The sequence below is a fragment of the Equus caballus genome, chromosome 1, assembly GCF_041296265.1.
Source record: "Equus caballus isolate H_3958 breed thoroughbred chromosome 1, TB-T2T, whole genome shotgun sequence".
NCBI classification, from domain to species: domain Eukaryota; kingdom Metazoa; phylum Chordata; class Mammalia; order Perissodactyla; family Equidae; genus Equus; species Equus caballus.
In genome coordinates, this window is record NC_091684.1 from 140,812,941 (window position 1) to 140,837,210 (window position 24,270).

A 24,270-nucleotide genomic window follows, 5' to 3' on the forward strand; every position below is an offset into this window, starting at 1 on the left:
CTTCACTGCCACTGCCTTACAAACAGACCTCTCAAGCTGCTCCCAGCTCATTTCAACAAGCTTTCACCAGTATCAAAGCTTTATGGAGGCAAGGGAATGGGAACGATTAAAGTAGGATTTGCCTGGCCCTTTTCTGCTGTTTTTGGTTATCAGACATGAAACGGAGGATACAATGTGACTAGGGAATAAAAACAAATGAAAATCTGAAAATTTTCGTCAGATATGAAAACATCATTGAGGTATTATTTTCCAACTATCTTCCCCAACTTTGCTCTGAATGCCACTTCAGGTCACTAGTCCAGCAGAAGCTAGGGACAGCCCCACCTAACTTAGCTTCTACACAATAGTCAGTCTTTTCCTCTGTGTGTGATATTTGAGAAGACCTACCTGCTTAGTTCTAAGTGGGTGATTAGAGGGTCAGGAAGTGAAATTATTTTAAGCCTTTTCCCATCCCCTTTGAAAAGAAGTTCTATTTTACAAAGGCTGAGGGGCAAAAACCCAGAGCTTCCCAAATCAGTAAGCTCAGAATTTCCGTTTCTAAGAGCTATGCCCTGAGCAAACTGCTTCCCAAGGAGAAGCAAACTGTACTTTTCTACCTCCTCTGTGATGATGTATTTATCTACACCCAGAATCATTTTTACTTAGCTCTTCAACGTGAAAACTTCTGTCTCTCCATCCTACAGGGCAATTGTAATGTTCTGTCCAAGAGCTGCCACTAGCACACAGCTAAAAGCATAGCACTGGCACCAAGCCTTCAAATAAGGTATACTTATTCACGGCAGTGTCACCTTTAAGCAGTAGCTAACAGCAATTTCAAACTATGGGTAAAACCTCATCATCAACAGTACAATGGTTTTCTTGATACAACCAATGCTGTGCCCCGACTATAATGAATGCCCATGGTAGAACATAAAAAAACGACTACTTTTTCCTGGGTAATTATTTTCAATTGGGGAAGAGGAGAAAAGCCCTCTCTAAATCTGCATAACTAAATATATCCCATCTGGTTAAGAAGGACCAATAACAAATGTAAAGGTGAGTCTCAGAAATAACAAAAAATAATTAAAGTAACAACAGGATTTTTTAAAAGCATGGTTTAGATTCTGGCTGAAAGCCAGAAAAGGACAGAAAGTGAAGAGTAGCTCAAAGAAGTTACTAAAGGCAATGGGCCTAAGAAAGAGAGACTAGACTAGACTAGACTAGACTAAATATCAGAGATATTTATGTTAGTAAGAAGAGAATAGCTGTTGTTCAGTTCGCTTATAGGATGGTTCCTGTCTAACTCAAGGGTTAAGACTTGAGTTTACCATATAGAAACAGCCTCATTTATTCAGTGACCAAGGGGATCCAAAGAGAAGGAATTTGTGGGTATGGTAAGGAACATGAAAGTTGGAATTGAAAAGTAAATGCTACAAAAGAATAATGATTATATTTAGATGGGTTCAATCCTTGGGCCTGTAAATTTCTACTATAGAGAGAATCTGGACCCAAAGGTTTCCTCTACTGTCATAAAATATCTTTGTACACTAAACAAATAACTGAACAAACATAATCAAATCAACTATATGTGGCTGGCAAAAAAAAAAAAAAAAACAAAGAAAAACGAACAATTTGAATGGTTTGGGCCTCACAGTTATTCTACTCATTGAGTATATACTCTGGAGGGAGCCAGAAATGGAAGACTTGAACTGGCTGTTCACTTATCTGGTTTCTACTATCATGTGCCTCTCATAGTGTAAGCATTTCACCAGGGTTAGGGTAATTACAAATACATATTTTTCATTAATACAGTCCTTAAACAGAAGCCAGCTTTTACATGAGACTGCAACTGAAGAAATAATGGTTTGTTTCAATGCTGGAGAAAAAACTGTTTGTGTTGAATTTATGAAGCCAGCATGTCAATGTCCAACATGGCGTCATCTTAAGTAATTTTTAAGGGTACTTTCTGATTCAGTGCTTCACACCCTGACTTTAGAACCTGATCCTTGTAAGAGATGGGAAAGGACAGGAGAGATACGAGAGGCAAACAAAAATGAAAGAACTTCTCTGTCTCTTTCTGAAATTGTAAGAAGCAATCAGCTTGTTTGATTTCAAATCCCTACATTCTCAATCCAAGCACATATGTAAAAGCAAAATGAAAAATGCTTTATGGCATATTTTATCTAAAAGACACTACAACAAGTTTAGGAATCTGTATACTGATAGAATTAAGATCTAGTCTAATATGGTGTATATAAATGTCTGGTTACTTTGTATGATGACTTCTTCCCCACTTTTGCCAATTTTTTCTCCTATGTAATGGTATATGCATCTGAGATACTCCAAAACCTAAAAAGACCCATCTAAAGTACAGATTAATGTAAATTCTGCGAGCACAGGTAATAAATGTACAGTACTAAAAACCATATGCTAAATTTTATTATATGAGAATTTAAGGTTATATAATTATAATTTTGTCCAAAATAATGACATTCCATAATATTTTTAACTATGAGTATGCAGCATATTAAATATGTGTTCATCTCAAATAACAATTAGCATTCTAATTACTATTCTTCCTTAGGTATGAGAATTAAAATCTGAGCAGGGAATTACTTTATACTCAAAAACATTTACTTCTTCTCTTGACTTCAAAGAAATAGTATATGTTTATTTAAAAAAACACAAAGAACTTAGAGATGGAACTTCTACTATTTCTGTGAGGTGACGCTCTCTCTTCTGAAAATAGCAAGTTTAATTTGAATGTGTCCAGAAGCAGGCTCAGGAATAAAGTCTTTATTGGATAGCTGCATTATTTTATTTCGGGGTGCCATGGATTTTGAGAAAATTAAGTACACCATTGTCCAATAATAAACACAGAAATACATTCACAAATCAATGAGAAAAGAAACTTCTTTTGGATTAGCAATAAATTTAGATTATGTAAGCCTGTTTTCTGTTCCCTTCTAATTTACATGGGAAAAATATCACAAATTGCCTATATATGGCAAACGTATCTAGTCATAAGAATTTTGCTCAAATTTGTCTAAAACATTCTGGAATGATAATTTAAAACTGAATCAGTAACACTGAAATGGATGCTCTGCCTTAAAGGCTGTAACTATCAGAAATTCAACAATTAATTCTAATTAAGGGGATAATGAGAAGTCAGAGTCATTATAGCTGTATTCCTAGATGACTGACCCCAACACAATGACTGAGCTATGAAAAAGGAGAGTTGCAGGAGAATCTTGAGCATGCTGTAAAACACTCGAGGTTCACACGATATCTAAAGTGCAGTGCATACTCCACCTGGAAATGGAAAAAAGCAAGGACAACTTTAAGAGTTCCACGGCTAAGGGAGTAACATGGATTCCCAGAGGCTGTGTAGTGAAGCTACAGTCCTTTCCACAACAGTAGTGGTTTTTAACCAGGAGGTATATTAAAAGTACCTGTTGAAGTTTTAAAAGAACCTGTACATGCTTGGGGTCCCCAACCCTAAAGATTTTACTTCACTAGGGCACTTTTACTTTGTAAAAGCTCCAGAAGTGATTCTGATATGCACCTCCAGTTGAGAAGCCTCAGCACCAAGAGACTCTTCAGTCTGAACGTTAATTTCTCTAACCTCATGCTACTTTGATTGGTGTGATATGATGAATATGTTTACCTCCTTCCTACAATACTTTCTATTAACTTTCACTAAGGTTTGATTCAGTGCAGAACGACGTACTTGACTTCTGAAGAAATATATCAACTAGGAAATATCAACTCTAAGCTGAGTGGGCTGGGTACCAGATTATAAAAAACTCTTCACAGGGGCCAGCCCAGTGGTATAGCGGTTAAGTTCACGTGCTCTGCTTTGGCAGCCCAGGGTTCATGGGTTCGGATCCTGGGCACAGACTCACATACCATTCATCAAGCTATGCTGTGGCAGCATCCTACAAACCAAATAGAAAAGACTGGCATAGACGTTAGCTCAGGGCTAATCTTCTTCAAGCAAAAACAGAGGAAGACTGGCAACAGGTGTTAGCTCAGGGCCAATCTTCCTCACCGAAAAAAACAATAACAACAAAAACTTTTTACATGAGTGATAATAAATGAAGAGAATCCATTACCAAACAAAAACAGAGGCCAAGGGAAGACATACAGATGGCCAACAGGCACACGAAAAGATGTTCTACATCACTGATCATCAGGGAAATGCAAATCAAAACCACAACGAGATATCACCTTACACCTGTTAGAATGGATATTATCAAAAAGACAAGAGATAACAAGTCTTGGCAGGGATGTAGAGAAAAGGAAACCCTTGTGCACTGTTGGTGAGAATGTAAATTGGTGCAATCACTATGGAAAATAGTTCGAAGGATCCTCAAAAAATTAAAAACAGAACTACCATATGATCCAGCAATTCCATTTCTGGGTATTTATCCAAAGAAAATGAAAAAACTAATTCAAAAAAATATCTGCACCCCCATGTTCACTGCAGCATTATTTACAATAACCAAGACATGAAGACGATCTAAACGTCCATGGTTGGAGGAATGAATAAAGAAAATGTGGTGTGTATATATATATATATATATATGAATACACACACACACACAATGGAATATTATTCAGCTGTAAAAAAAAAAAGAAAGAATGGAATTTTGTCATTTGCAAAACATGGATGGACCTTGAGGGCATTATGCTAAGCGAAATAAGTCAGACAGAAAAAGATAAATACCATATAATCTCACTTATATGTGGAATCTAAAAACAAAACAAACAAAAAAAACAAGCTCATGGATATAGAGAACAGATTGGTGGTTGCCTGAGGTGAGGGGTAGGCAAAAGCGGGGAAGAGGATCAAAAGTTACAAATTTCCACTTATAAAATGAGTATGTCATGGGGATATAATGTATAGCATGGTGACTATAGTTAATAATACTGTATTACATATTTGAAACCTAGGAGAGTGAATCCTGAAAGTTTTCACGACAAGAAAAAATTTGTAATTATGTATGGTGATGGATGTTAATTGAACTTATTGAAGTGATCATCTTGCAATATCTACAAATATCAAATCATTATGTTGTACACTTGAAACTAACATAACATGCCAATTATATCTCCAAAACAACAACAACAACAAAAAGCCAAGAAAGGGTTTAACGGCCAGGTCTGGCTCATCTAAACACAATCTAGTATTTGCCACTAAGGCCAGAGCTCAGTGGGTCTCAAATTTAAAAAGCCATTAGAGTATTTTTCAGGTGCACAGTCAAATTGTGCTCTCCCAACAGATAACATTTCAAGTTGAAAACAGACCACTTCCAAAAATCTAAGAACCACCTTTTTATTTCCTACAGTTAGCGACAAAATTCACAAAAAGCATCTCAATCCTCATTCTTCTCCTGGCTGTTCAGACTACCTGTAGGAAGGAGTTCTAATCCCTTCAAAAGGCTAAAGTCTGCACTCTTTGACGATTAACAGAGGGGAAAAAAAAATGTTCTAAACTAAAACGATCATGTTATATTCATTTTAATACTTAGAAAAATACTTCAGAAAGCTGTGTATATACCAAACAAACCAACTTTAATGGGAAATAGCTAAGCAAGAGCCATGGTTCTTCAGCCTGAGATCAGCCCTGCACCAAACGGAGTCCAATAAACCCTTCCAAACTAACCAACCAATCAAACAATAAAGCCCCAAACCTCAATGGCTCCAAATGCTCTGAATCAGTCTCTTGTCAAGCCTTCCTGGAAATCAGCAGGAATCAGAATATTAGCTATCACAAACTCATTATTTTCCAAAATCTCCTGGGGCTTAACTCTTCAAAGTCTCTCAGGATATCCTTTCACTTTAATTTCACTATGACCTTGCACTTCATAGCTAATAACATTATATCAGCAATAGCTAACATTTATTGAGTACTTAGGATATGCTAGGCTCTGGGCTGAGTGCTTAACCCTCTTTATCTCATCTAATCCTCACAATAACCCTATGAGGTCAGTACTATTATTCACTTCTACATAACTGATGAGAAAAGTGAGGCTTAGAAAAGTTAAATAATTTGAATCTCTCTTCTGTTCTCAAAGTCCCAAATCTTTCCAATTTTAGATTCTTGTCAGTTTGGACAAGAACTCAGGAAAAAAAAATCATACCTACTGTCCTGAGTTACTTTTTATCCCTTAAAGTTTTTGGTGAATGTGATCTCACTATTAAAAGGGAAGGGTGTTCTACAACAGACGATCTCAAACTTTAGTGTATATCACGATCAATGGGAGTGCTCACGTTAAAACACAAATTGCTGGGCCTCAACCCTAGAGTTTCTGATCTGGGGACCTGGGATGGAGCCTGATATTCAAATTTTTAACAAGTTCCCAGATGCTGCTGCTGGTACAGGGACACTGCTTTATAAGAAGGTAAAAGGAAGTAATCCTCGCTCACCTTAGCTATCACCTTCTCATGTGAAAACACTTCTCTAGAGTACTTCCAACAAGACAGACACTTAGGATTTAAAAACACCTGCAGGGGCTGAAAGCTAAAAGACTACTTCCTCACTTAACAAAGGTGACCAATGACATTAAGGAAGTGGAAATCCAAAAAAAGGAAAATTAAGGACAGAATGATTGTAAACTCTGCTCAAGAACCTCTTACCATCCACACTTTACTTCTTCAGCCTGAAAAGTGTTACCTTTAGATCTCCCAGGGCAAGAGAAATGCCAAAAGAAAAAGGAAGTAGATTATTTTGTAATACTGAAAAAAGGACAGACTCTGAAAATATAATAGAATTCTGCCCTACAGCCAGAAAATTTCAAAATGCTATAAATTCTTCCTGTCTCTCCTTTGTCACACTATCCTCCATCTCAAAAGCTATTCCTCTTACCTAAAACTGACCCAAAGTCTATACTTTCTTAGGTAGCTTAAACATTGATTATGCCAATGTTATCTAGGATGAATGACTTCAGGGAATAGGATTTGTTAAAAATGTCTCTTCAGCCAGCCAGGGAAGCTTCTTACTTGGGTGGGTGCTCCCAACCATGACTAAACTGTATCAGGAGAAACATATTTTAAAATATTAATATGGCCTGGCACCTTCCTGATGCTAATCCTGCCAGGCCCATTCCAATGGCACAATTGGGAAATTAACTGAAGAGAAAAGCAATCTTCCCTCTGTTCTCTACTTTCAGATACTCCTCCTCTACAGCTTTGCCATGCTCAGACTCATTCTATACACATACACAGAGATAGAACATGCGTGCACACACAAATAACTCTCAGCAGGAACCAAAAATCAAAGCCTAACCCCACAGTTTTTAAGTGAGCAAGTCCAATTTCCTTCTTTGTAGCCCTTGACACATGCTGGCTGGGAGCCGTCTGGATTTTTTTCTGCCTTGTTCCTGCACCAGAAGGCTCTGCACTGCAGGTCAGGGGATGATAAGGAAATGAACAGCGTAATTTCCAAGGCCTCTGAACACGGCCCTGTCAGCAGCTCTGGAGGCGGGTTACTCAAGCATGGCTTGAAGAGTGAAAACCACAGAGAGGAGGGCTCAGACAACCAGCAGTGGCAGGATCTTAGCTGTGTATATTACTGCCACCTCCAGCCTGAAAGCCCAAGCCCTGCTGCCTCCCTGGATGAGCTCTGCTGGTAAAAGCTCTTATACCCAAATGGCAAAAATACAAGTTCACTCTGGGGGAGGAAGATTAAGGACTAGGACTTAGATTTTCCATGCACTCTTCTGTAGAAACAAAACATTTAGTGCCCTTCCAGCATACATGAGATTGCACATGCTGGGAAACCCACAGTAACATCTATCCTACATACCCAACACCCCACACCAGAGATATGGCCAGAAAGGAAACTCAATTCATATGAAATCTGAAATTCAACAGGCTACTTCAGTATCCTTTGGAGCCAATTTTTGGTCTCCCAACTCCCAAACTCCATTACAAATACCAGGGGCTTTAGAACACATCACCAGCATGCAAAATTCCCAAGCCAGGTTTGGAACTACTTCTGAGCACAGTGCTGAAAATCTTAGCCAACATGTTTATCTATTTATACTGGGCTTCCTGTATAGGTAGAATGTTGTTACATTTCGGTCCATTATTGTCTAGGGCAGACTGACACATTTTACATCAAAACATGTTTTTCTTTTTTCCTAATATTTACTGAATGCTTCCCATGTGCCAAGCACTGTTCTAAGTGTTTTATATGAAGTAACTAATTTAATCTCACAACAACCCTATGTAGGGACTATTGTTTCCCTCATTTTGCTGATAAGAAAACTAAGGTAGAACAGTTAAGTAACTTGCTCAAGATCACTCAGTTAATAAGTGGCAAAGCTGGGATACAAACCCAGGTAGTCTGGCTACAGAGTTTATACTCTTTACCACTAAGTTATACATATGAGTTGATGTGAAATTTAAGTGTAGAAGGCTTGTGTTTTAAGTCAGAAGTGGCTCCTAACGCCTACCTTATAAAGAAAATTCACAATGGTTCTCAAACGTTGAATTATATAGAAATTATCCAGAGAGTCTTCTGTAAGTACAGATTTCTGGGCTTCTATGTCTAAAACTTATATAGCAGTTCTGAGGTAGGGTTCAAGAATCTGCATTTTTGGCACTCAGGTGATACGATACACATGGTTTTATGGACCACAATTTCAGGAATTCTGCTCTAGATGGCAAATTTTAAGCTCCTCAAAAAGCAGGAACCATTTCTGTTTCATTCACCAGTGTATACTCAGCACCAAGCACAATACCTGGATTCTAAAATGCACTCAATGTTCTGAACGAATGAAGGGCGATAGTGGTATCTTATCCTATGTCATCTCTTTACAAAACAATATCCACAATACATTTAAGGTCTGCCTATTAGTGATATGTCCAAGAAGCACCAAGGCAGGGTTTTTTTTACCTACCTGCAATTGCCAAATAAAGAGTGAACTGGCAACTACCTGCAACTGGCAATGCTTCAATGATTACAATGAAAATTTGACAGGATGCAATATTCCAGAACACAGTCCCCCTCAAGAAGTCAAGCTCAAAAGAGCAGTTTAAGGGCCTGCCCCATGGCCGAGTGGTTAAGTTCATGTGCTCTGTTTTGGCCGCCCAGGGTTTCGCTGGTTTGAATCCTGGGCGTGGACATGGCGCTGCTCATCAGGCCATGCTGAGGCGGCATCCCACGTGCCACAACTAGAAGGACCCACAACTAAAAATACACAAATATGTACCGGGGGGGCTTTGGGGAGAAAAAGGAAAAAAAAAAATAAAATCTTTAAAAAAACCCAAAAAGTAGCAGTTTAAACTTTCCCTGGGGCTGGCCCGGTGGTGTAGTGGTTAAGTTCCATACGCGCTCCGCTTCCGGCGGCATCCCGCATAGCAGAACTAGAAGGACCTACAACTAGAATATACAACTAGGTAGTGGGGGGCTTTGAGGAGAAAAAGGGGGAAAAAAAAGAAGCCTGGCAACAGATGTTAGCTCAGGGCCAATATTTTAAAAAAAACGTAATTTTCGCTCTTTATATACAGTAGGATAGGTTTAGCACCAGCTGTAAATGATTGTTCTTTGCAAACATCATCGCCTTACCAAAAAACCCTAAACTCAAAGATCCTTTCTTCATTGTCTACAATGTTAAAATCAGTATGAAAAACAAACGAAAGCATCTTAAGAGTATCTGGACATTTATATCCAATGTTTCTGAGTTAGTCTTTAAAGTGGAAAAATAGAGAATTCCTCATAACAGTTAAAGATTTGTTAAAAATCCGGGAGTAACAATATACCACTAGAACTTGGTAACCAAAAACCTGGTTTCTATGCGTGGCTTTGCCATTGACTACCTGTGAGAGCCTAGGCAAGTCACATAACCTCTCTGGTCTTAGGTTCCTCTTTTACAAAATGAGGAGACTGGACAAGATAATTTTTCTCTGGGCCCTCCTTGAATTACAACACTCAGATGGAAAAGGGCTGCTGAAGAATAAATAAATTAAGCTCAGGCTCTGTTGCAGTTAGAGAACACATCTCTTTCCCACATAAATATCAACTTCTATTTAAATTTTTTCCATGAGGGGGCAGGCCCAGTGGCACAGCAGTTAAGTTCGCCCGTTCCGCTTTGGCGGCCTGGGGCTCGTCAGTTCGGATCCTGGGTGTGGACACAGCACCGCTTGGCAAGCCATGCTGTGGTAGGTGTCCCACATAGCAAGTAGAGGAAGGTGGGCACGGATATTAGTTCAGGGCCAGTCTTCCTCAGCAAAAAGAGGAGGACTGGCAGCAGATGTTAGCTCAGGGCTAATCTTCCTCAAAAAAAAAATAAATAAATAAATAAATTTTTTCCATGAAGGAAAATGCTTGAGGGCATTTGGCTTCAGGAAGCAAGCCTGACTGGTATGCTATCAACAGCTGAGAAAGAACAGCTAGTGAAGGAGGAAGGTGTTAAGAGAGAAAGCCTTGGATCCGAAGGAATAAGAGACCTGACCTTGGTTGGGCAATGAGGGATTGCAACACAAGAGAACTGAGCTGGAAGGCATAAACTAGGGCAGGAAAACAAAACCAAGGGCAAAGGAAGATGCTCTCAGAGCACAGGATATGATAGCAAGCATGATCAGAAGGCGAAAGAGCAAAGAGCACACTTTATCATTTTCTTTGTATCCTTAACTAATGGGGGAAGTGGTAAATATACGCAGCATTCTGAGAGCAGAAGCTGAGACACAAACATGGGGAAAGCAGAGTGCAGTGTTCTTACCTCGTAAGATCAAAAACAGTAGCTAAAGAGGCAAGGGGAGCTTCTAGTTGCAAACTTCTAAATCCTTTAGCCACTAGAGCCTACTGGTTACATTATATGATTTGAAAAAAAAGGAGTCTCACCTTAAACTCCGACTTTCAAGCCCTGACTCTGACAGAGTCGGCACAGATAGATCTTTGCCTTCCATGGTTTGTAAATTCTTTTTTTCTTGCTTGTCAGTGTGGCAACACCATCACTAAGCTCGGGACATTCAGACAGACACACTCGCTCCTCCCTACCTCCCCTTCCATCTCTAACTTAACAACCTATCAATCAAACCAAAGGCAAGGGAACAGGCAGGAGCGGGAAGGCTCTGTCTTGTTTATTCCTCAACTCTCCCTCCCCCATCTCTTCAGCTGGCAGGAAGTATGAGACAGGAGTGTTCAAGTATGAGACAGGAGTGTTCAATAACAATTCAGGGCAGCAGCAGTTGCTAAGAGCCATCACTGGTCTCTCCTAGAACTCTGTGAAACAACACAATGAGCCCTGCCAGAGAGAGAGGTATGGTGGAGCAAAAGTGGGATTCCATGACAGGAAATCCACATCTTTGGCTCACAGAAAATTCCCTCTGCCATAGTCTGAGATACCTACCTTGATGAGAGAGAAGGTCATGAGGTAGATAATTTGAATATTCAAATCTCCCTCATAAGCTGGTAGCAGACATGTGACAATTCTATCCTACGCCACAAACTCCATTTGTCTTCTCTCCTTTTTCCAAGGGGGGTGGGGGTGGGGAAGACTCCAGTCAAGATACTTTCCAAATTTTATGAGTGTTTCCTCTTCATGATAGTTCCCAGCTCAGAGTATGTAATTCTTAGATTATATCAAAACATCTGTTTTGGTTCTGTTGGTTGTCCCCACATGGAAGGAACATTCCAAACCAGTTAAGCCACAGGCTAGTCCATATCTCAGAAAAATCTTAAAGAAGTGTTCAAAGACTTAGCTTATAACTATAGTACTAATCATCAAACATTGACTGAGCATCTATTATGCCCCAAAACCCTGGGGTCCTTGTTTCTCTAAAGCAGCTCCTCTGCAACATTTCTAGCCTTTTTTCCTTTAACTTGTGTCTTCCCCTCCTCCCATTCCAGAAATGCTCTCTCCCTGCACAGAGTGTTTTCATATCCTAGCAACTTCCAAACATCTATTTAAATAATTATTTATTTCAATGGTCAAAGGCTTTATGGAAAGGCACCCCTAGAACTAGACTGTTCAAAAGGCTTGAGGGAACAGGGAAAGGAATTAAGAAAGCAGGTTCTTGCTTACAGTAACACCAAACTGCACAGCAAATTTTCTGCTTCTAAAAGTACTTCCCAGCAATTTTATCTTTCTTCCAAAAACTGAAGCACAGTCTCTCTCCCTTTTCTCTCTCATTCCCCTGCCCTACTCTCAGTCTCCTTCGGAGACAAAGCTTATAGCATAGCTACATTATTAATGGGCAAACCACCCTGGCACAAAGATGTATTCTTATCTTGAATGTACCGCATCTTTCAGCCCAATTATAATCTGAAGGGCAGCCACCCAAGCAGTCCCAGCACCTATAAGAGAAAACAGGTTCCATTTGCTTCTCTGTTGGAGACTATCGTGGACATTTAGACTTAAATCCAACATGAAGCTAAGCACCATTAATCCTTTCATCCACAGACTACTACTAGGTTTACACGATTGCAACATGAGTCCAGAGGTCTGAACAGAAAGGGAAATGAAAGCCACTCTCAGAAGTCACCACTTTTCAGCACAGGAAGAACAATGATTATGAACGTGAATATATGGCAAGAATTTACTGAAGCCAGATGTAGGGAACAGTCTAATGGGCCTGGAACAGAAGCAAGAACTCCTGGTACTCCTAGGCCTCTTTAAAACAGTATTATCCATCTGTACCCCAGAGAAAATGGTGAATCACAGCCAAGCACAGGATGAACCATGCCAGTAACCAGCTGGAACTTGACTCTGCTGAGGTGGACTACAGCATCTGCCACCTAAACACAGGCAGCCTCTCTGGCAGCTGCCACTGGTAAAAGGGAATGAACCTTTGTGGTGTTAGCGGAAGAAAATCCACAGCCCTGTTACCAGTGAAGCCCAGATGTTGCTAAGAGCTATAGATGTACCAAAGGCAAGACCAAAATACCTACAGCAAAGAAAGTGCAAGCTACTACTGGAATCTAGGCACTGAGAGGGCACCACCATCCAAACACACACATCTAGCCTCTATTTCTTAACACTTGGATATGGAAATAGGTATTCCCTATTGCAGCCAATGTAATTACAGAGAAATCAATTTATGTTGCATCTGTTGGGATCAGCTGAAAGGACAGAGTGAACAGAACACGGAGTGGAAAATCAAGAGCCAATGAACAGCTCATCACCAGGCCAGCCGCTTTGCAGGAAATTGTAAGCTGCTGAAGTTTAAGGCAGCCTGAGCTGACCCTAGACTCACATCTACTCTGCTCCAACCCCGCAAGCTCCATTTCCTGGGACATGAACCAAGATCATCTTCCCAGAGGAGGAGAGTCCCTCCTAGGGCTGCAGGCACCTGTCCTTCCAAGTCAAGCAGAAGGCAAGGTATCATTACACTGTTAGGCAGCCATTAAACACCAGGAGACTTTGATTCCCAATAGTTGAGGGAGATACCTGGCCAAGAACTATAGCTTTAGTGGCCAAAGAATCTCTTTCAAGGCCAAACTTTCATGGCCACAACACTATCTCATAAGGCCTGATTAAGTACCTCTTAATACAGTCAGTACCTCCTGCCCCTTTGTTTACCTGTCCCAAACTATGCCCCTTTGCTCTTTGGTAGCCATCAATAGAACACTTAGTAGATATCATGCCATGAAAATTATTCAACCCTTTTCTCTTCCAGAGACCCAGCAGAATCATTTATCCCATTAAGAACAGCACTCAGGGGGCCGGCCATGTGGCCGAGTGGTTAAGTTCACGTGCTCCACTCCGGCGGCCCAAGGTTTCACTGGTTTGGATCCTGGGTGCGGACATGGCACTGCTCGTCAGGTCATGCTGAGGTGGGGTCCCACATGCCACAACTAGAAGGACCCAGAACTAAGATATACAACTATGTACCAGGGAGGATTTGGGGAGATAAAGCAGGGGGAAAAAAAAAAAGATTGGCAACAGTTGTTAGCTCAAGTGCCAATCTTAAAAAAAAAAAAAAGAAAAAAAGAACAGCACTCAGCCAAAAGCATGTTCAGTTTATCAAGTTATCATTAATTTTATCAGTAACTCTGAGGATGAAAAGCCAGACAAGCTGGGGACCACATAAAGACTGATGCCAGCCTCTAGCAACAAGTGTCTTAGGTGGGACAAGGTGGGAGGTTTTCAACTTGATTTATAGAAAAATCAGTCTACCAAGTAGCTGCCCCCAACAAGAGATATTCTTTTCCAAAATGTCCAGGCCTGCTGTTCATGCATCTGTAGGGAATCCCCTAATTTGGAACAAAACCACATTATCATTACCAGCTGCTCTGACCTTATAATTGGTCATTACCCACAACCTAATAGCCTCCCACAGAGTGAACATAGCATTTGGTGGTTAGTCCAGGGCAGTTCTGACTGGCAGTGGGCAGCCAGATCTGGCCACCTCTTACCTTTTCAGACTTGACTTTCTTTAGCGGGCGACACTCATTCTCCCCTTCCTCTGGCTCCGGTTTAGCTCCCAAAGGATTGAGCGCTGCCCCAGGCTCAATAGCTATACTCCCAAGTGGCTCCACAGCGCCTGTATCCACCCCTGCACTTCCATCGTACTGACCACCCCGTCCTCCCAAGGGAACTGGCTGGAGGACCCCAGGATCCTTTTCTGAACAAGTCCCCACTCCTTCGCTTCTCTCCTTCTTGCTCTTAGATGAGCTGTTCTCCTTTTCCTTTTTGGAGCCGGCTACACTGCGGGATGCCTTAGCCGCCTTCTCTGAGCCCTTGGGAGCAATAGCAGCAACCAGGCTTCCTGCATTGGTACCATCTCCTGAGCGTCCCTGTACCTCTTTCTTGCTAGCTGCCCCCTCACTTGGAGTGAACAGGGAAGTCCCTGGAGTGGGTTTGCTAGTGTCTTTGCCACTCTTATTCCTTTTGGATTTTGATTTGCCTTCCTTCCCTTGAGGACCTGGCACTGGGGTCACAAACTTGATGTTGTCTGGTAGTGTGGCCACAGCATTGGGAGCCGGTATCCCCACCTCCTTTGAGCCTGACATTTCCAGTTTCTGCTGGTCCTTTTCCAGATCGGCGTCCAGGTCAATGATGAGATTCCCTACTCCAATGTCCCATTCATCCCCACTGTCGTATGTCTCAACCGGGTTTGCATCCACTCCTTTCCCTCCGGAGGCTCCACTGCTCAAGGACATCTTAGAGTCAACGTCCCACCTCAAGATTCAAGGCTCTTCCTTGCCCCCAGCTTTCCTATTTTCAGCTTCAGCTATGTTCTCAGACCTGTCACATTGGTCAGTACATGCCCAGTGGACAACATCATTGCTGGAAAAAGAAAATTTAAAGAGCTGTTAAAGGAAACAATACAGGCAAGAAGACAGCCTGAAATAAACTCCCACACAAAACAGACCCTTCCTAGGTGGCTATCACATCACAATGGACAAGACAAACAGGTTCAGTTGTATTTCTAACCAAGTCACATTGGACCAAGGGAAAAGTTAATTGCCACTCCATCTCCCCAGGGAAGAGTACAATATTTCCAATTGCCCAGAGATTCTGTGGTAAGTCTTAACTAGAAATCCTCTAGAGTTTGTTTCCCATTCCCAAGAGACTTACTTCTACTACCACAGTCAGCTGGCAAACCTCCCTCAATCAATACAGGCCCTGGCACATCAGATTCAAGCCCTAGCACAACTTTACTCATACCCTCTTTCTCCTTGCTTCTTCTTAAATTATCAGAGACTCAGAACATGGTCCAGCAAATGTTTTAAAAGCCCTCTACTAACAGGGCCTGTCTGTACTAATAATATAGATTGTTTGCTATTCTACTCTTGGGGGGAAAAAGTCTAATTACGGTTAAGAATAAAAGAGAAAAGCAAGCAGAACTGGGAAAAATACAAATCAGGATAAAGGACAAAAACCAAAACTACTGGAAACAAAACTCAGAGAGGACTCAACCAACCAGCTTAAGTTCAGTTAAATCAGCTGTATTAAACTCCAGGTTTCAAATTATGTCTAAATAACAAAATTCAATGTGGCCTTTCCCACTTACCATGAAAATGCCTATGAAGATAACAAAAAAAAGAGACAGAAAATTTTGCCCTATCGATAACTGAACACTACTAAAGAAACCTAACACAAGAATGTGGAATAACTCTCCAAATTCTTATATAAGATTGATGGCACTGTACTGATAAATACCAGGACCTCACCACATGAAATAGAGATTGGCTAAAAAAAGGGAGGTGGTAAAGAAGGCAATTTATGTCTTTCCAGTCTCCTGACTAAAGAGACCTGGGGAGTATACCATCTAGAAAACCTTGCAGCCAACATATACCATCCTGGTATTACTTTATGACAAAGCCAAAGAGTTCTGTTCCTGCTCACTCCCCTGACCACCATCTTTCTACAACCAGTTAGAAAATAACTCTCATAAGATAACAGAGCAGAAAGAGCCAGGAAGGGCACAATGAATGCTACAAAGTGGATTTCTAACAGGTAAACCCTATAGATAGGACAGAGACAAGACAAACTGTAGTTATTCACCTACATTCTTCAAGACAGGGTCAAAGAACCAGGGTGCAGTTCCAAGAGAAGATGGCATCCTAGGAGAGCAGAGCTGTACCAAGTAAATGCCTGCTAGCAACTGGAATTTGAGAAACGTGTGCACATTGATCTGCCATTTTAGCTGGAGATCTAAGAAGAAAATATACCCTTTACCCAAGTAAAGAGTTTAGCACCAACAGCAACCAACCACTGCTGGCATCAAGTCTACACAGATCTTACTTCATAAAAGGATGAGCAAAAAGTGTGTATACGGGGAAACATGAAGAAGGAACTATGAAAAAATGCCACCCATGAGGTAAAGGAAAAACAATCCCTGTCTGAAGAGTATGAGAAATGACTACCACTGAATATGATCCAGTTTTCTGAAGAAATTTTTAGCAAAATGTTTGGAATTCTCAACACTATGCTATGAGACTTGGCCTCCATGAAATAGTAGTGTAGTACATATCTGCTCATTCATTCAAAAAAATCTGTATTAATTACCTATGTGCCAGGCACTAAACTAGGTGCTGGGAATACAGCAGCAAATAAGAAGTGAATAAGGCAGTGGAACACGGTATTGAAAACAATTCTATTATGAGGGGCAGAGAGGATTTCTAGAAAAGGGAATGCTAACTCAATCTGCACTATGGAGAATTATTAAAGCATTGTTCTTCCCAACATAATTTATCACCTCTGCAAACTTTGCAATTGTGGCTAGACTTAGAGCATAATCCACATTCATCTAAAGCTTACCTACTTTCCTCCAGAGCTGCACTATCATCAGTATGTAATTTAACCATTAAAACAACCCCATGTTTGTTTTTCCTTGGAAAAGTAATAAAACTTTCAAAAGACCTTCCTCTAAAAACAAAAACAAAAACCTTCCAGAGGAAGGTTGAATAAAACTGAATGGAAAACTGAAGAAGAGATTAGAATAAATGGGAGGAAAGCAACCCATCAAGACATAATAAATGAATAACATCTTGAACTATAAAGATCTTCCATGCAGACTGAAAAGGTTCACTACTTTTTCAGCAAAATCAATTTAAAAAGCCAAACTTGCACACATTCTAGCAAAATTTTTAAATTACAAAGAACAAAAGTTGGGCCAACCTCAGACTGCTCTGCAATATTAAATGTTAAAAGAGAATGAAAAATCTACAGAATTTTGAAGAGAAAAGGTTGTTGGTCGAGAGTCTTACACTGAGTCAAATTGTTTGTCATATGTAAAAGCGATAGATTTTCAGTTACGTAAGAAGACATAATATATCTGTCTTATTAAAAACTGAAGCATTCGGGCCGGCTCGGTGGTGCAGCGGTTAAGTTTGCACAGTCTGCTTCTCAGCAGCCCAAGGTTCGCCAGTTTGGATCCTGGGTGCAGACATGGCACCACTTGGCAAAAGCCATGCTGTGGTAGGTGCCCCACATATAAAGTAGAGGAAGATGGGCATGGATGTTAGCTCAGGGCCAGTCTTCCTCAGCAAAAAGAGAAGGATTGGCAGTAGTTAGCTGAGGGATAATCTTCCTCAAAACAAACAAACAAACAAACAAACACTGAGGCACTAAAATCAGTTCAGTGTAGCATAAATTTGAATAATTCTTGTAAACACAAATACCAACTGAATTTTGTAATCTGAAGAGTAAACTCAACGCAGATATTAAAAATTATTCCTGAAAAAGATGAGGCAAAATCAATGCTTATAATAGAACCTCAAAAAGTTCAGCCTTAAACACCAGTAGGGAAAGACACTTCCTCAAATTCCTCTTGTCCCAATTCCACATGTCACAGCAAATTGCTTTTTTTCTAGTAAGCAAGAAATACTACCATTATATTTTTTAAAAATTGTGCTGCTTCTCAAAAGGGAGCTGGAAATGAAAAGAACATCTGATGGTCTGTGCTCTTTTCCAGGTTCCATATCTTAAGTGAGATATTCATTAAATAAGGGATATCCAGAAGAGTACAGTAAAACAACAAGAAGCCATTTCATTAGAGGAAAGGTCTTTGAAACCGGTATTCTTTAGTCTGGAAAGGAGAATACTAAAGGGAGATAGGCTAGTTAGCTTCAAATATACAATAGTCGCAATGTGGAAGACAGAAACTTATGCTGAGGGTAGAAACAGGACCAGTGAGTAGAAGTTATAGAAAGACAGACGTTTAACTCAGGAAAAAATTTACTATCTTGAGATTTCCAACAATGGTCCACAATGCTTAATGAAGCCATATCTTTATCACCGAAAGTACTGTACACAAAAAGCATAATCACCTGTCAAGCAAATTACATAATGAATTCCTCTATATGTGGTAAGGGGTAGTCTGGACATGCCTTAGGCCTTTTTCAAATCTATAATTCTACTAATGTACCTATAAAAAAGTGCCTTCCCTACTAGAAAACTATCTAGAATTTCTGAATGAGCAGGATACAAAGAAAACATATCCTGAGGATTGATCTTTAGTCGTCCTGATGTTTTTTAGAGCGCCACTGTCCTCCTATTTTTGAGAGTTTCATAAGTACAACTTTTCAACCAGGTGACTTTTCAAGAAATCCAGGCTTCCAAACCCAGCAGGCTTCACGGTAACTTTGGTGGTACATTTCCAAAGATACACTGTAAAACTGCCAAGGATTCTTTAATCAGCTTGGCTGCAGCTGCCAAACCACTTCCCATCTGCTCCCTACAGCATCGCTGGCTTTATACAGTTAATAATCAACTCTGTGACAGGTCACTGCAGAGATGTTTAACCCCAGGAGGTATGGTAACTAACACGCTAGCTGGCAATGAAAAGCACTGACCTCTTGCTTGCATGGCAGAGAAAGTGAAGAATCAGGAGAACCAATACCTTACAAAGACCACAGACATTTTCAACTTGCAAAAGTTTCTCTAAATATTTTCCTCTCTCCTCTCCTTCTGCCTAAGTGTACTCCACTTCTTTATTTAGGACCACGATTTACGAGACTCTGGAATTACTTGTCAGTACCATTTGTGCTTTGTTCCTGCACCTAATCACCAAAGAACTCCTCTCTGTATGGATATAGCTAAGGGACCAAGATAGGTCATGACAATCATTTCCCATACCCTGTACCTATAACAACACAAGTTCAAATCCCAGTTTCCTCTCTGGAACCCAACTCCACCTCCCAGCCCACAGACTAGTTTCTAGTCACACATTTCAGGTCATTAACTGCTTTTTTCTTGGAGCACATGTCGTAGATCACACCACTCCCCTACCTCAGGAATGAACAAGCCCTCTTTTCAAGAAGGCTAAGAATGAGAAAAACAGTCTTCATGTGAGGTCTCTGCCCCTGCCCAGAGGACATAAGCAGTAACTGACTCTACTTATGTCCAAACATAGTAACAGTACTCCTCTTTCCACCCAGATAGAACTCTGGATCCATCCTAGAGGGCTTCAAAGAGAGAGAATCTTTTTAATTGCCAGCTACTCACAGATAATCTGCTCTAAGTAGCAAATTGTCCAATGCTGTTTCACTGTAAATCTATCTGTTTTCCCCTCTTCTTATGGGTTTTGGATCAATCTTCTCCTAGGCTTCGGCCTGAGCAAGTGACAGTTGTGTATGAGTGTACATAATCTGCTTGGGACCACACAGGTCACACACATTTGGACGTGACGGTGATCTCTCTGGCTAGGTAGTTCCCTCCAAAAGCTGTATGGACAAAGGAAAAAAACGCTATACTCAATTCTAGGAGGGTAGCATGCTGTAGGAAAAAGAGCACTGAACCTAGAATCAAGTGACATGATTTCTGGACTCGTATTTCCACTGACCTTAGCCAGGTTGCTAGCCAAGTTGCTTCATTAAATATTAATTCTCTCATTATAAAATGGAGGAAGAGCCATCATGGTTCTAAGCATATTATGAGAACACAAATCTGAAAAATAGAAGACAACTCAAAAATATAAAATGACTTAAATATTCTCATAATGTCCTGGTGTCTGAACTTAAAGAGGACTGTTTTACAGTTATACTTTATATAGAGTATCTAAAGTATTAAGGAAAAAAAAGGAAAAATGTTTTTAAAAAATTTTTACAAATTAAATTACAAGTAGTACTCATATCCATTTGAGTTCTATGAAAGAAAATGGCAACTCTTTCTTCTTCCTTGAACTCCGTGGTCCGAGTTTTCCCTTTAGGCTACTCCTACCTGAGATGTGGCTCATAAAACCCTATACTGTAGTTACTGACAGGAAGTCTCCATCTTGCTTCAAAAATCCCTCAGGACCAAGGTACCAATCTCAAGGCTGATAGTTTTAACATCTGGACTATTTTACCAACTGTTCCAATCCACTAGATGGTTGACACCACCCTAACAGGACAGGCCTTGAAATCTAAATTGTCTGAGATTGACAGGGTTTGATGCCCTAAGGAACTGTCAATAAACCAGTGCGCTACAACAAAGTTGCTAGAAGAAAATCATATTATACCATTCCAGATGCTACCCTGAAATCACATTGTACTTAGCTAGCATCAGGTGAGGCGAGCACAACATGTAAACCATCCTCTTCCCCAGGTGGAAGAACAGGCATCTCCCTCTCCACCTGCCACACTTCTTAGACGCTCACTAATCAACTGAATTTCCAACTATGGCTCAAACGAGAAACAATCAACTTTCCTTTGGGCCTCTCCTTTAATTTATCACATTAATTACTGTAACAAAGGAACTGTGTCATCTCCTTAAGTACCATAGCTCTCGGCTCATATCCCCAATGGGGATCAGATAAAACCAGGCTAACAGTGCCAATTTGAGAAGATGGATCCAATTCAACAGGGTTCATCTGACCATGTGTCACCTAAGGACAGAAGAGTAAAAGTGTAGCATCTCTCAGTCCCTGAGTGTTTATATGCTGCACCTCATGAATAGTTTTATGGTCCTCACAGGCTGCTATTCTCAAAGATTACGAGGCTTGACCTGTTTCATTTCACATAGCAACTGACACTTCCACCAGGACCAGAGGTATTCAATAGGGCTCGGGTTTAGAGCCTTGGTGTTTGTTAATACTGCTCTGTGCCAGTATACATCTCACAATAGGCAAAATAGTATACTGAATATGTAAATAATTCAGTCCCAACCCTATAGGGATTCATTTGGTGGAAGTGGTCCACAGAGAAAATTCTTACGAAGGCCTATGTGTCAGTAGGCCAAGAAGCAGAAGGCAAAAATCATCTAAACAAAGTTCCACCATCCCCCATCTCCTAATAATTGGTGAGCTATGTAGCCCTTTATAATTTAGCTCCTATCCCCAGTGCTAAACTTTCAGTGCTAAAGAGAAAGAAGTGATGTCAAATTCTCAAGAGAAAGTGAATAGTGGAGACAGCTTAGGAATTAGGAGATTTAAGATATTGGCCCTCCACACAGCACTCTTCTGTCAAAGGTTTTCTGTATCTCAATCTCCTCTCTAAAAGAGGGAATAATATGGGTCAAGGTCACAGGCATGAGGCAAAGGAAAAAAACCTAAGCATTTTCAGGAAATACGAGGAATTACCTTCACTTTTTATATTGGAGACCTCACCTCCCTTCCTAAAATAAGAACTACTATCTTACAGTATCTCTCAAGAGTAGAGACAAAGAAAACTTCTCTATCAAAAGGTAATATCTATACTACTAGACTAACCGTAAAAAATGGTGGAATCCACCTTGCACATCCTTAAGGATATCTAAGCCATGTCTGTTTCTCCAGGCTTGTCTCATGGCCACACTGTCCTCTGCATTCCACTCCCACCTTACTGCCTCATGGCATTTACTTGAAAGACATTCCCTGCACACATCCTACCTCCCAATGTGTGTGATGACTTAACATTTGTTTCCTCCACTAGACTGCAAGCACCCTGGGGCAGGGGCTGTGTCTCTTTTGCTCACCACTGTATCCTATGAACAGTGTTTCGTTTGTAGTCCTCCCTCAATAAATATTTTAGTCAATAAATGAGTGAATGAACACTGCTTTCCTTAATGGGCATTATCATAACAGTGCCCAGGCTGCCAATTTTCCTCCCCATTCATACCTCATGTTGATTTGTCACTAGTTATAAACTGTCTCAATTACCTGGCAGTCTTCAAATTTACTAGAATAGAGTGTGGATTCCTCTCTCTAGGATAAAGGATGCAGATTCATTAAGAGTCTAGGGGGAAGGTTAGAAATCAAAGCAGTGCCCACATTTCTTAAATGCCTAACTGCTCCAGTGAATTCTCAGCCTTCAAACAGTTTCATCCAAGCACAGCTGCTACCCAAAATAGAGCTAGTCCACAAATCAGGTGTTGTGGACATAATCAGGTCGTAGGAGCCCTCATGTATATACTTAAATGTATGGTAAGTTTTATCAGACTTAAACAACCCAGTTATCACATTTTAAACACTGTCAAAGGTGACAGAAGTCAGAAAAGTGGTCATGTCTGGGAGGGGGTTATTGAATAGAAAGAAGCATGAGGGAACCTTGTGGGGTGCTGGAAATGTTTTATATCTTGAACTGGATGGAGCTTATATGGCTGTACATATTTGTAAAAATTAAGTTGTACACTTTAGTGTACCTAACATACTTTATTATATGCACATTATTCTTCAAAAAAAAAAAAGCATAAGAGCAAATACCTATGAACAGAGAACTGCACTAGTGGATCAGGGTCCTTGTCCTAAAGTAGAATTTTATGTGATCGTGGTAAAAGGGAATCATGCCATCAATCTTCACAGGTTAAGGATATTTAGGGGGATGGAAGAAAAGGAAGGAAGGAAAGAAAAGAATAAGAAAGAAATGGCAGGAACGGGGGGCGGGGGCGGGGAGAGAGAGAAGGAAGGAGAGAAGGAAAGGAAGGAGGAAGGGAAAGGAAGGCAGGCAGACAGAAAGAAATTACTTAAGGATTACCCTGTGTTTGACTATATTGTGAGGAGATTTACAGATCTGTTGGAGAGTCTGAAAGAATTAATCAGTCATAGGGACACAACAACAAAACCAAAAAAATGAGATAAGTAATGATATTAAATCCTAGAAAAAAGCAAAAGTCATCCAAGAAAACGTAATAGTAGTATACTAGTAATGACTCCATAATAGACAATATTTACTTATCACAATAAATAAAGCATATTGATCTAACCAAAATTTGTGACATAACTACATTAGGAGGATTTGATAAGGGGAGAGCAAGAGGGGAACATATTATTTATTATTTAGAAATACAGGAGTAAATACAAGACTAAAAACTTTAAAGCAGTTGCCTATTGGGAGTGAGAGTTGGTGCTCGGAAAGGGTAAATAGTGGATTACTGATTTTCATTAAAAGCTGTAGTACTATTTGACTTTTAATATAAAGTTCATGGGAAGACAAAAACAAAAAAGTATATGTATTAATTTGATAAAATACATTTTAAAATATTTTCACAAAAAGTTAAGGATATACTTCCCAAAATATTCCTGGATTCCCGTAACAGGTATTATAAAATGTTATCAACCCAATAATTTATTGAAAATCTTATAGGAGATGGGAGGAGGGGCAGCAGAAGTGAGGTAGTGTGACTATAATTATAAGGGCAACTTGAGGGATCTTCGTGGTGATGGAACTATTCTGTATCTTAACTGTGGTGGTAATAAAATTACATACACACTAAATACACACAGTCATAAATGGGTACGAGTAAAACTGGGGAACTCTGAACAAGATGGGTGGATTGTATCAATGTCAATAATTGATTGTGATATTGTACTATAGTTTTGCAAGATGTTACACTGGTGGAAACTGGGTAGAGGGTACAAGCGATCCCTCTGTATTATTCTTAGAACTGCATGAGACTCTACAACTAAAATAAAAAGTTTAATTAAAAAAATCAA

General features: G+C 40.1%; 1 protein-coding gene across 4 annotated transcripts in view; it reads right to left on the reverse strand.

Moving 5' to 3' along the window:
- The window catches only part of ZNF609 (zinc finger protein 609), a 208,179-nt gene that overhangs the window by 168,074 nt on the left and 15,835 nt on the right, over nt 1–24,270 (reverse strand). For 2 of the 4 annotated variants that reach the window (XM_023655464.2, XM_023655459.2), the window contains exon 2: nt 14,348–15,221. The exons of 1 other annotated variant lie outside the window; for it this stretch is intronic. In XM_023655464.2, coding sequence (XP_023511232.1) covers nt 14,348–15,094 — 747 coding nt within the window. In that variant the 5' untranslated portion in view covers nt 15,095–15,221. Of the gene's footprint in view, nt 1–11,339; nt 11,589–14,347; nt 15,222–24,270 lie in introns of those variants that run through there. One more of the 4 variants, XM_023655473.2, reaches the window with a different exon arrangement.